The sequence below is a fragment of the Hoplias malabaricus genome, chromosome X2 (assembly GCF_029633855.1).
Source record: "Hoplias malabaricus isolate fHopMal1 chromosome X2, fHopMal1.hap1, whole genome shotgun sequence".
In the NCBI taxonomy this organism is placed as follows: Eukaryota; Metazoa; Chordata; class Actinopteri; order Characiformes; family Erythrinidae; genus Hoplias; species Hoplias malabaricus.
Window position 1 is genome coordinate 15,391,895 of NC_089819.1, and position 13,182 is coordinate 15,405,076.

General features: G+C 39.0%; 1 protein-coding gene across 1 annotated transcript in view; it reads left to right on the forward strand.

Annotated features, from left to right (window-relative positions):
* LOC136676975 (regulator of G-protein signaling 3-like) overlaps positions 1 to 13,182 on the forward strand; it is a 30,134-nt gene continuing 16,952 nt past the window's right edge. Inside the window, exons 1-11 of the mRNA XM_066654301.1 lie at positions 1 to 53; positions 1,509 to 1,577; positions 3,239 to 3,299; positions 4,073 to 4,163; positions 6,216 to 6,283; positions 10,167 to 10,248; positions 10,611 to 10,716; positions 10,983 to 11,352; positions 11,688 to 11,736; positions 12,177 to 12,433; positions 12,564 to 12,647. Of these exons, the coding sequence (XP_066510398.1) occupies positions 3,261 to 3,299; positions 4,073 to 4,163; positions 6,216 to 6,283; positions 10,167 to 10,248; positions 10,611 to 10,716; positions 10,983 to 11,352; positions 11,688 to 11,736; positions 12,177 to 12,433; positions 12,564 to 12,647 (1,146 nt within the window). The 5' untranslated portion in view covers positions 1 to 53; positions 1,509 to 1,577; positions 3,239 to 3,260. The remainder of the gene's footprint in view (positions 54 to 1,508; positions 1,578 to 3,238; positions 3,300 to 4,072; positions 4,164 to 6,215; positions 6,284 to 10,166; positions 10,249 to 10,610; positions 10,717 to 10,982; positions 11,353 to 11,687; positions 11,737 to 12,176; positions 12,434 to 12,563; positions 12,648 to 13,182) is intronic.

The window sequence follows — 13,182 nt, forward strand, 5'->3', positions numbered from 1 at the left end:
ACTAGGACCATTCCAGACTGCAAAAACCCTGTCTTCAAAGAGACCTTTGCTATGTAAGTGTTTGAGCTGCTGATAATACATTTTGCTTTTGAGTAGGGGCATCAGTATTTGTTGTCTGCATTTATGTTGAACATTATAGTGCAAAGGCATAAAATAACAAACAACACACTTTTTAAAAGATTCCAAAGAGTTTAGTATAAAAAGCTTGACCATTGAAAAGCAGTATTTGTGACACTCGTGTATGGCGTCAAAATTGTTTCTAAAGTTCTGAGAACCAAAAAGCAGAATCCATAACCAATTAATTACATTTTGTAATTGAGAAAACTCTCATTAATATTGAAAGGTATAAAAACAGGTTTGTACACAGAATATTGCTGTATATAATCGTCTATTTTGAGCTTAATATTCTTGGAGAACCTGTTTTTGCTTTCATTACGGTTTTTCTCACTTGCGCTTCTCCCAGTCTCACTTTTGTCTCCAGAAGTTTCTCGCTTTTGACTTTTAATGGTGTCGGGATCTAGACAGTCATTGGCTGCTGAAGTTAAACCCCGCCCACCCAGCCCATTCTGCACACCCTAACTCATTCTGCACACCCTAACCCAGTAAAGAAGGTACGTCCCTGGACGTTCAAAATAGATCTAAAAGTAGTCTGTCCGTCAATGACATATTTTAAACGTCAATGGACGTCCAAAATCCATCTTAACCCAGTAAACATTTAGCCGTTGATTCAACGTTGAAATAACGTAATGACTGCCGTCTAATCAACGTTCTCTTAAGGTTGAAAATGAAAGTTGAAAAGACGTCCAAACACAGACATTGAAAAGACGACTTTTAGCCGAATCAGCGGCTAAATGTTTACTGGGAACCCTCATTGGAAAATGACTCTAAGCCTCTATGACAAACTGTGCATTACTAAAAGACATAATCGTTAATAAATATTTGATATGGCTTACCTTTGTTTGCCGGTCGGTCATGTCAATCAGGGTAAGATTGGCACGCTCTCGCTGACGTAGCGGGTTGTGCAGACTCGTCAGGGTGGGCGGGGCTTAACTTCAGCAGCCAATGACTGTCTAGATCCTGACACCATCAAAAGTCAAAAGCAAGTAACTTCTAGGGCAATAGCGAGACTGAGAGAAGCGAAACAGAAAAGTCGGAATGAAAGCGAAGACGAATTCTTCAAGAATATTAAAATCAAACTTCTCAGAACTTTAGAACCTATATTGACACCGTACTCCTGCTCTTAAGCAGCAGCAAGTGTTAAAATGGAGAGGATACTAGATGTCACATTATCTCTGTTTCAGTGTTGCATTATGTGCCTCCCCCTTCCCTTTCACATTTTCAGAGGCATGACCTGTCCACAGTGACATGACCTGCCTATTAGGACTGTGTCTGCTTTTGCTCTCAGGACCTAGAAGCCCTTTGCTGAGGAGAGCCATTGTGTTTTGGAAGTAGATCAGCATTGATGGATGAGGGTTTGGGGTTTTGATAATTTGAGTGTTTGTGTGCAGATCTGTGAGTAAAGAGGAGCAACAAAAGAGGTTGTTGCTTACTGTTTGGAATCGCAGTCGGACGTCAAGGTATGATTTTTTTTTCTTTTACATTTTATCATGTGCCAATTTTAATCCACGGGTTCAGCTAAATACTGTGCTGTGCAAAAGGCCAAAGCCATTGTCAAAATTACCACAAAAGTTACGTAACCCTTTGAAGCCAAACATCAAATATGATACATGATCTTTGGAGGAGGCTCTTTCATCTAATGAAGAGAAATACTGAAACAAAGTTCCATCCTTTTGGGGCAAGTGTTCTGAGTTATGTTCTACTGAACTGTGAATCAAGTGGAAGCATTTCCATACATTTACCAAACCATTATTAAATTGTTGCTATCGTCATGAAAACACAGGAGAAAATCTCAAAACTACGTTTTTGCTAAACTGAAGCAATTCCATGTATGATTTGTAAGGTGTTGCTTGTAGTAAAACTAAGCATTTTCGTTCCATTTCATATATGTAGTGTATTCTACCTGTCAAATGCTCATTAATTCTAATATTTTATTTTAGAAAATTCAATCTCGTCACAGCAGCAAAACACATTTAGACAGTTTTACCAAGTATTTTTATGAAAAAAAAAAATTAATTTTAGTTTTCCAAATATAGTTTGCCTTTGTGTGCAAAAGTTTTGGCTCAGTTGTCAACATAGATTTTGTGAGACAGATTCAGAGGAAGAAGATGATGATACAGGTGAGCGTGGGAGCTCTGTGAATGACCTCACACCCCAAGCCAAGGTTCAGACAGTAACAGAGTCAACTGTAGTTCCTCCAAATATGGAAACACGGTTGTGCAGGTCAACAAAAAGCCTTTGTGGTTTTGGTGTTATTATTGCCACCAGTATATGAAATGTAAAAAGGTCACATGGAAGAACAGAGTACTCATGGGTCAAGGACCTCTGGAGTAGTGTTTCTCATCAGCTCATTGTTATGTTTTCCTGATAAGAACAGAGACAATAATTTGCTATTCATTGTTTAATTGAAGTGAATGAGAATGAAGAAAAAATGTCAAAAAAAGCCTAAAGAACAGATTTAACTGATGCAGTGAACTAAATGGAAGACCAGTTAAAGAATAAATATGTAGTTAAGTGCCTAAATATGATGCATTCAAAATTTATATGATCCAAAATCTAAAAGTGGACTACATTAGAATTTTAAAGGGCCACATAAACCACAGTTCAAAAAAATGTTTGCAGGGTGTAGAATGAACTGTCACTATCAGATAAACATTATATAAAACTGTCATCAGTCCACAAATATATGTCCATTTTTGTCTTTATCTACTGTGAGAAGGCAGCTCAGCTCTCTGGGTCTAACGCATGTAGCTTTCATAAAGTACTTACTAAGAAATGGAAAATGTAAAAAAGTTGCAAAGAAAACAAAGAAGCTTCTGTGTTAAGAACAATGAAATGACCACCACGGAGCTTGAAATACCCACTGATATTTAAATGTGTTGATAGCTCTATATTTGTTTGAATAACTCAAAGAAATTGTACTGAAAATATGAAAGCAGTAATAAAGGCAGATGAAGTTAAGTATTCATGTGAAACATGCTTCAGGTCATTTTCTCTGCTTAGATGGAAATAAGTAAATGTTCTCAAAAAGATCCTCAAGCAATGTTCATTTAATTGAGTTTAATCTTAATTAAGTTCTTGTTTGATTGGTGTTTAATCAGAGGTGTATTTGTGTTTGCAGACGGAGTGACTTCCTGGGCTGTATGAGTTTTGGAGTTCACTCTCTGATCATTTCAGCAAAGGTAATGATAAAGTGATAGTGATAAAGTTGGTTCATGTTAATGGTAATAAATTATGTCTAGATCAATAAATCAGTATGGTTTCATTCATGCAAAAATGTGTTAAAAAAGGAAATGTGTATTTTAGCAGATAGGGGTTTCATTATTTTCGTCTTTATGTAGAAAATGTTTTCCCACTGCTAATTCTGCTGATTATATACAGGGCCAAGCTGCAATAATGTTGTTCAATGAGGCTTGAAACATGACCTACAATTACTGAATGAGCATGTGGAAGCTCCATGCTGTTGTCTTCTAGCCCCAATGTGGGAAAAAAATTTAGTAAAAAGGTCATGTTTTTCAGATCTGGCAGTGATTTTTCTTTTTTATTTGGGGCTTTGTGCAATAAGAGTTAATTTTAAGGCACCCTTAGAGAGTGGTGATTTTAGAGGCTTTAGATGAATCCTGAAAGGCATTTACTGTTGGGCATGTTAAACTAGGCAGGCCATCTGGCTGGCAGGCCAGGAGAAGACTCAGAAGGGCATCAGATTCTGAGGAACACAATGCTCTCTGACATGAAGATGAGAGTGATAGACCCATCATTGGCACCATAGGGAATGGGATGCATTAACTGTGCTCATATTGATATTGGATTCTGTCAGAAAACCAGCTCAAGAGTATTTTTTTCTCTGTGGCCCTCACCTTTTTATTACTTTCCTCACCGCTCTCTTTTAATTTTCCCTCTTTCTTCTTTTGCTTCTCTTCTGAGCTGACTATGTTTTCTGAATGCTCTGTGGCAGGAGATTAGCGGCTGGTATTATCTCCTGGGCGAAGAACTAGGCAGGAGCAAACATCTACGAGTGGCTTCTCGTCGCATCAAGCGGCCTGCCGGTGAGTTCACATGATTTTCTGTCTTTCTTTTCTTCTTTCTCTGCTGCCTCATGGAGGAGTCAAGAAAATGACGTTGGCCAGATTCCAAATGACAGTTTTTATTTTTCCTCCCCCACCCCGTCTGCTTATGTCTCTAAAACTGCGATGAGCTCTGATTATCTAGACATGCTTGGCTTTGTTGAATTGTTTACATACTGTTATTTAAATTAAAATGGTAGAGTCAAAGGTCATATTTGACTCATATAATGAGTCATAATATCACCTTTGGAATTGAACCAGATCAGATGGTCTGATATTGTGATACCTGATATAACTTACATTTCAGCCTATATTTGCATTACATTTACATACTAGTTTTTAATTTTTATGTGCTATGTGAATGTATTCATTGTTTCGCCTTCATTTACAGTAAATCAAAGGAACTCTGAAACATCTGTTCAGTTGAAATTATAATTATATATCTGTCAGGGAAGGTGGAAGCTGTCTATAACACTCATGGCTTATTGTACTTCATATTCCTAGCTTGAAATACATTTAATATATTGATGTAAAGTTAGTATTAGACCATGGAAAATTGCTTGAGTGGATGTATGTTCACTCAGATATTTCGCTGGCAGTGAATATCCTTGACTTTGAGACTCAGTTGAGTAAGATTTATCAGGACGTGCATGATTTTGCTGATTTGTTTTTAAACTGTCATATAAATAACATCTGACAGTGAAATCTCTCTCTATTTGGAATCGAAGTATATACCTCTGTATCTAACCAGATGTTCAGTCCCAGGGCCAAAGCAATTAATTTCTCCAATTTCTGTTCCTTTGACCAAAGCCATAGCAACATTGCCAGCATCCTTGTACCTTTCTCACACGGACTCTCAGAGCTAAGCGCTGAAGGCTAACGTGCCCCTGTGGAGAGTAGTCACTCTGTTTTATTCAGTAACAAAGAGCTGGGGGCCAGGAGGCTGCACACTGTGAGGCTGAGATGTGCCAGAGGCTGAGGTATTAGGCTTTTAAATGCTAAAGCCGCATGGAGTGTCCAAGTCAGACCAAATCTACTTTAGTGAACTAACCCTCACCTCGCTCTTCCCCAGCCCCCTATGAAGACCTTCTATCACATTGGCTTTGTTAGAAAAAAGGTATTGTGCTGTTTTGGGACAGGAGTTTTGCATTTAAGCGAGAGCATTTTGAAGATAAACTTAATTACAACTGAGAAAAGTAGTATACTGTCACTGGTGCTGAATGAGTGTGTGTGTGCAAAGATGGAGGGATGGATTAAGAGAGATGGAAGACACGTGTGCCATCTTAGAAGTCAGAAAAGATTACACTTCACAGTCTTAGAGAAAGAGAGAGAGAGAGAGAGAGAGAGAGAGAGAGAGGGAAAAGAGCAAAGAGGAGAAAGCCAGCTGTATTGTGTCCCTGCTGAATGCAGTTGCTATGAAGAATGCTTTAAAAGACATTGTTTCCTGGGAGGGTTGTAATTGCTATGGTTACGTAGTTGGGGGAGCCCTGCCGCTGTTTGATTGGGATGAGGATAATGCATAAAATGAAGTTGATTTTTCCCTCTTTACCCTTCTCTCTCTCTAACTGTCTCTCCCCGTCTCTCTCTCTCTCTCTCTCTCTCTCTCTCTCTCACTGTTGTCTCATAGCTTTCACTCTACCTCTATCTCTTTCGCTCTCTGTACCCACATCTCTCTCTTTATTCTTCACAATCTCTACTTCTCTTTTTTTCTTTCATGACACCCTCTTTTTCTCTCTTGCGCTTTCCATCTTTCTCTTTCTCCTTGTTTCTTTCTCTCGCCCCATCCCTTATGCAACCCAATTCTCTCCTCTCTCTCTCTCTCTCACTCTCTCTCTCTCTCTCCCTCCCTCCCTCTTTTTTCTGGTTGGGGCAGTGATCAAGTCTGCCTCAGTCTTCTTTGACTCAGTGTCTTGTGCACCTGGGAGGCAGCTCCAACATTCTGACTTTTAAAGAGCCACTCGCAGGCTGGAGTCATGTTCTCCAAGTCCACCCTCTCCAGCTGGGACTCATGGGACTCTCTTGTGTATGTTTCAGAAGCTGCCCTGTCCAGCCATGCTGCTGGACCTGATCTCGTCACCCCGGAGAACATGCAGTCAATGACCGTGAGTGGGTTTTACTCAGGAACCTTTTTGTGAAGGACTTTCTTGTAGATATCAGTAATAATATTTATGCTGTGTGCAGTGGCAGTATGCACAGTCAGATAGGGGACAGGAATTTAATGCATGGATGGAAAAGTATCAAATCTGAGGACAAATAAGATATACATTTAACATAAGGATTAACTGCAAATAGTGTGAATGAATGAATATTCCTTCAGATGTTTCGCTAACACTGAGTATTCCAGTCCTGGAGACCATTGTTTTTTGAATGGGGGTTGAATTCAAATTTGAACTGAATTAATTTAATCAAATATAAATATTTTCTTGCTTTATTAATATATAATCAATGTTGGAATAAAGTGTTATTTACGTAATGAGGTTCTATTTCAAATTGTTCATTATTTTACCACAATGTAAAGGGCAGCTGGGGGGGGGGTCACAAAATAAAGAGAGTTTTGTTTTAACAGTTTAATTTGTATATATTCATTTTAGGATTATATTGATAAGTAATCCTGATAAGTAATAAATTGATTACTTTGATAAGATTTAATCCAAATCTGGAATTTAATCCAAATCTGGAATTTGTTTCACATTAAGCATTTTTTTCACATTGTGAAATAATGATAAAAAAATACAATTCATAAATCATAACTCTTCAAGGGTGGAGTAATACAAGAGAGGCTTGATAGTCCTCACCATCAGGGGCACATGAAGCTCAGTGTTCCGCATTAATGGGCTCTAGAAGAATGGGGAGGTGTGTTAATGTGCGTTTTGGATATTGCAGTATTGTCCCACCATCAGCCCACATCCTCACACAGACACATAGACACATGGACACATACACCCCCTCTTCTGCTCACTCAGTGTCTCCTCTCTCTCTCTCTCTCTCTCTCTCTCTCTCTCTCTCTCTCTCTCTCTCTCTCTTTCACTAAAAAAACCCGCCCCTCCACTTTAGCCAACAGCTTTTCCCAGGCCTTGCTCTCCACTCAGGCTTTTTCTCTCCAGACAAAGCTGGGAAACGGGAAGGGCTAACAAAGTGGCCGTAATAGGAAGCCCGCCTCTACACACTGTTTATGATTTATCCCTGTTTCATTTTCATGTCACTGCCGCTCTATTTGTTCTCAGCAGAACAGATTTTTTCTGCCCAAAAAGTGGAAGCTGGTGAATCTGGTGCCTAATCACTGATGCCTTTCCTTCCTCTCTTACCGCAACGAGCCTATTAGGGTTTCTAGGGAACTGCTGTGTTCTGTAATGATGTGTTTTATTGCACAAACTCTTTCAAAACACAATCAAGCAGGTATGTATATAATAGCACAGTAATATGTAGTATTGCAATATTAATTTTTATTGCTATAAATTGTCACAATACGCTTTTCTGAGCATATAGCAGATAAACTCAGTATTCAAATAACACTGACCAAATAATTAGCTTAGTTTTGAAATGGAACATACTTCATGCATGTTGCATAGTAATCCTTGTGTTATATATATATATATATATAGCACTACTGGTATATTTAAATCCATTTCAGCTCATGAAATCTCTGACAAATCATATATTGTGATGCTTATTTTCTAACATGAAACATAACAGAGTGTCGTATCTTGACCTGATATAAAATATCAGAGAGCGATATCAGAGAAAGGGTTAGGTTTCATGGTTTCTGCTGAATTCTTTTTCTGTCTAGGTCTATGTATTTTTAATAGGCCTTTATGCTGAACTTGCCACTCCGTACATATTGCAGGAATGCGAGAGATGTTTTGGAATATTAGGTGGATGTGTTTTCAGCCATGTACCTGTCACGTACAGGAGAAAGTCCCTAAACAGCACCTTGTTGACGTGTGCCCAGCTTAAACAAATATGTCTTTAAATTTTAATGCTCCACAGTCATAATGGATGTTTGTGTTTACGCCAAATCAGGTCTATCAGGGAGAGACTGATTCCGAGAGAGAGAGAGCGAGAGAGGGACAGAGAGACAGAGAGAGAGAGAGTGAGAGAGAGTTAGCACTTCTATGCAGAGCCACTCAGGAAGCCTGTTGGCTTATCAAGTGCAGACATACTGCCTGGCCACAGGCTGGGGGGTTGGAAGGTGGCTTCCTGTAATTCTTCTGCGCAAAGCAGTTCCCATGAGTGGGCATGACTAGCCTCAGTAGCACAGAGATCTGAACCACAACACCACTGCATATGGAGTTTCAGTCTGCTTCACAGCTCACACAGCTATAGATCAGAGGTGCACATGTATGGGCAGGTATAGGTCAGCTATGCATACCATCCACGGACTGTGCAGATTCTGCATCGAACGCAATTTACCTCAGGTTGGTTCCACTATTTACATTAAACTGAACAATGTGTACAGTTGTAGAGAGTTATTCAACAGTTAATATGGAGAGCAGTAATATAGAAATATGATAGTAGTGATAATATAATCGTGATAATCATTTGTATATAAATATGTTTAATTTATCCATTTTGCCTTTGACTTCACTAACAGTAAATTGTTTAGAATTTGATATGTACGCAGATATTTCCGTTACTGACTTTAATACACGAAGACTCGAATGTATGTAAAAGCATCAAACTCCTTAGTTTTATACTATATTATCTAGTTATTTTTTAGTTTTTTAACTGCATAATACATATAGACGTTTAATAACAGAATTATAAAACTTTACAGCACTTGATTATGTTTCAAGATTTATTATTGTAAATAAGAAGAGAGGTGCACAGCTCCAGTCCTTGGGGCCTGTGTTCAGCTTGTTCAGATGGTTCTACTGGTCAAGGACATCTGATACTTCTGATGTGTTAATTGCCAGGTTAAGTGGGTGTGTTTTCATAAAACAAATTACAAACCTGCTAGACACTGACCCTCCAGGGTCAGAGTTGTGTCTTGAAGAAGCTTAGAATAATCTTTAGAGGATTAAGAAATCCAGCCGATTTTCTGGAATCTGTAAGGAAAAGTGAATGATTGATATAGATTGCCATGTAAAATTAACAACTATATCTCTGGATCTGAAATGTAAAAAATAAACCCAAACTAAATGTAGGAGAGGGGGAAAATACAGACTATGTTGATAATTGTTTTATCAGCGTAATCAACTGGGCAGGTAATGAGGACAACCCGCTGACCCAGAAGAAACAAGTAAAATGATAGCACTCTATCTCTTTCTCGCTCTCTCTCTCTCTCTCTCTCATTCTCACACACACACACTCTCTCACTTTCTCTGCTTTATTGTTGTCTACCTAGTGTCATGTTTAATGCAAGGCACTTTGTTTTTGTTCCACATTTCCCTGTTTAGTTTGGCACCAGCTTCTTTCAGAATTCGCCTCTGCCCCTGTCCAAATATCCCCCTCTTCACTGTTTGTCCGAGCCCTGGCAGCTTCCAGAAGCCAGACGTTTCCTTTTCTTGCCAGCCAGAGAGAAGGCCTGCCTCTATCTCCCAGCAACCTCGACTAATTTCTCAGCTTGTAGTTTTTTAATATAGCCCACCGTTTGTGGGCCATGGCATTTGAGCTGGACTACTGCTGGGGTACAGTAGCTCTCAGAGGGAGTCCTTTTTCATCAGTTCATGTTCTGCCTGACCTCAGTCAGCATGAGGTCTTGTCTGCTGTGCCTGGACAAAAGAATTCATGGTGGTCAATATGTTGTTTGAAATGATATCAATTCCTGCATTTAGTATAGCTATTGGTTATTATTCTGAAAGTGAGCTCAATAAGTCTAGACAAGCTTGGAGGTCTTTCACCTTTGATTTAATGCTTAAACTTGCTGGGGAAAATGGAACTGAACCAGACCTGGAATGATTGACCCAAGCCAACTCGTACTGTAATGGGGTAATTCTTTTGTCACTGTTTTTATATAATTGTAAATGTGTCATCTTTACCATACAGGTTACCATTCTGAGGGGCAAGGATGGGTTTGGCTTCACAATCTGCTCAGACTCACCTGTTCGAGTTCAGGCTGTGGACCCAGGTCAGTCTCCCAAACTCTATTTAGTCCCCTAGAAACACATAGATGAGCCTAGACATATGGTGACTGTCAAAACAAAAGCTGATATTTTCACAGAGGCTTACAGAAAAAGAAAAAACAGAATAGGTTGATATATAGGGCATTTAGAGAATATTTATCTCATTTGACATAAGGCAGAAAATGACATTTGCTCTGTGTTATGATGAGAATAATATAAATGATGTGACTGAATTCCACTGAGAACAGAGATATATAACTTAGTATTAGAGGTTTTCATGGGTCTCTGTTTAGAAAAATTCAAAAAGCTTTCCATCATTTTTGACAGTGGTTGACAAATGAAGTCTCTTTCTGTCTTGTCTTTTAAGGTGGCCCAGCTCACCAGGCTGGACTGCAACAGCTGGACACAGTGCTCCAGCTTAATGGCCAACCAGTGGAACACTGGAAATGCGTGGACCTGGCCCATGCCATTAGGTCTGTGGATTCAATTGTGGAATCTTCAAATACATGCGATGTAGTAAGCATGAAATATAAAGTACATATTAAGTACAATTAAGTCTGTATTATTAGCATAAATTTGCAGTAAATAAATTCACTGTATGGCCAAAGGTTTGAAGAAAACAACTCATTAAATATTTCTTCTGAAATGAAGGCTATGTTGGAACATTTTCTATGAGGATGTGATGGCTTTCAAAAATGCCGCTGTTACTGCTCCTGAATGCTTTTTTTTTCTCCTGTAGAAACTGCCGAAATGAGATTACTGTGGTGGTGTGGAGAACAGTGCCGGTTATGAAGCCCTACTATGAAGGCCTTATTCACAGACCCTCATACAAACCTGGTGGCTTTGACACTCTCTCCCCCACGGCCAAGACCCAAAACAAAACCCCACCCCTGCTGTCCAGGCCCTCCACCCATAAACCCGGACGCCGTAAGAAAGGAAGCAACTCTGAGAGCACAGGAAATGGAGCAGGGGAGCCCACATGGTCATGGACAGGGAAACGAGAAGAAAATGACTACAAAACCCGCACACAGACCCTCAAGGGCACACGTGTGACGTCATCTAATGGCGACAATTATATCATCCTGTCTCCTGTAAACCCAGGAAACCAGGTAAAGATTCATCTAGTAGCAGTTCATAAGCCCTGCAACATTGTATCAATACTTTAATATACACCTGTGCTCTTTATCTGCTTGACTTGAACATGACTAAGCCAACATGACATGCTCTGAGCCCTGACCTTCAGGCTTCCTTTTGTCTTCCACTCTAATGCTCAGAAGCCTTCACTGCAGTGTAATCTCATTCCCAATGAATTCCACATAGACTTTAAAGACTTTGTGCCTATACATAAAAAGCAAAAATATTTTTGCTTTTCATTCAGTGTGGTTGTATTACATTGTTTTGATTTATTTCGATATTTAGTCTTAAATATCTTTTTTTTTTCAAGATATTACAGCCTGTTTATCCAGAAACCAATGGGACACTAGGAACTCTTGGTAAGAAAATATTTTAGTTTTTTATTAAACAAAAATTTGCTACTGCTGTTACATTCAATCTGTTATTGTATGTTTATTAAAGCAACACTAGGTAATATTTTTCCCTTAAAATTGCTGCTTCAAAATCATTGTGATGTTTCACTCACTTGTAATAGGGAGAATAGAGCTTTTGTCGTTGCTGTTCCGAGTTCAGCACTGCAGAAATTGCATTATGTAACTTCTGGAGGAGGGTAGGAAACCACCCGCTTCCTCCTTGATTTCAGGAGAGTGCTGTATAAATGAATTACACTCTACAATTATAGGTAGAGTCAAGGAGTAAAAATATCAAATCTTGCCTGGTGTTCCTTTAGATAGATAAGTAGGTAAAAAATGCCTCACGCTTAACAGCAACTCTTAAACAGGCTTAGTTACTGTGATGTAATAGTTGTTGTTTTATTTAGGGAGAATCTATCAGACTCATCCCTCCAGAGGGATTCAGCAGAACACTGGATATCTGCAGGACCCTGGACTGCAGGCACGAGCCACCTTACGGAGGTCTGTGAACGGCAAGACAGGCACTATACCTCCCTCAGCTTACAGACAGAGCTTCGCCAACTATCAGAACTGCACCATCGTCCAGTCTCATCTGCCCCATTCCAACTACGGCACCTATGTCACCCTCGCCCCAAAGATCCTCATCTTTCCAGTGTTTGTGCAGGTATAAATCCCTAGGCTCATCCTTGCTGTGCCCATATCATTATTATCATTTGCTTATTATGGCTAAAATGAAATTAGATATAATCAAACGGTGTCCTAATTCAACACATTGACTTTTATTGGTGCTTTAGCCGCTGGACCTGTGCAGCCCAGACAGGACCCTGCTGTTGTCAGAGGAGATGATTCTTCATGACAGCACTCACATGTCACTTAAGGTAAGGCTAGAAATATAATGTTTGAGTAGTTATGCTCATAAACAAAGATCATGTACCAGTATTAAACTTACAGCATGGAACTTATTTTGTGACTGTTGCTGGATCACTGGAGTTCACTCTATGATGAAACAAACACCTGGTTCTGCGTTTGAGTGTATGGTGTGTTCTCCACAAAAATATAAAATGGTTTATAAAATGGCAAAAATCAATACAAGATTAATGAGTCAAAATGTAAAGCCATGATGCTAACAGGAAGATGGCCATGTTCCTTATAAGGAGATGTTGCATATAATTGTTCTAAGTATGGCTTTAGATATTTAGGTATTACAATTCCAATGAAAATGTCACAATTATATAAAGCTAATTATGGTGAGTTACTATTAAAATTGAAAGATGACTTATCTCGCTGGGAGATTTTAACTTTATCCTTATTTGGATAAATAGAAACAATAAAAACAAACAAGATGAATGTTCTGCCTAGATTACTTTACCTTTTTCAAACTTAACCTGATTTTATTCCCTCAAAAATATTTAA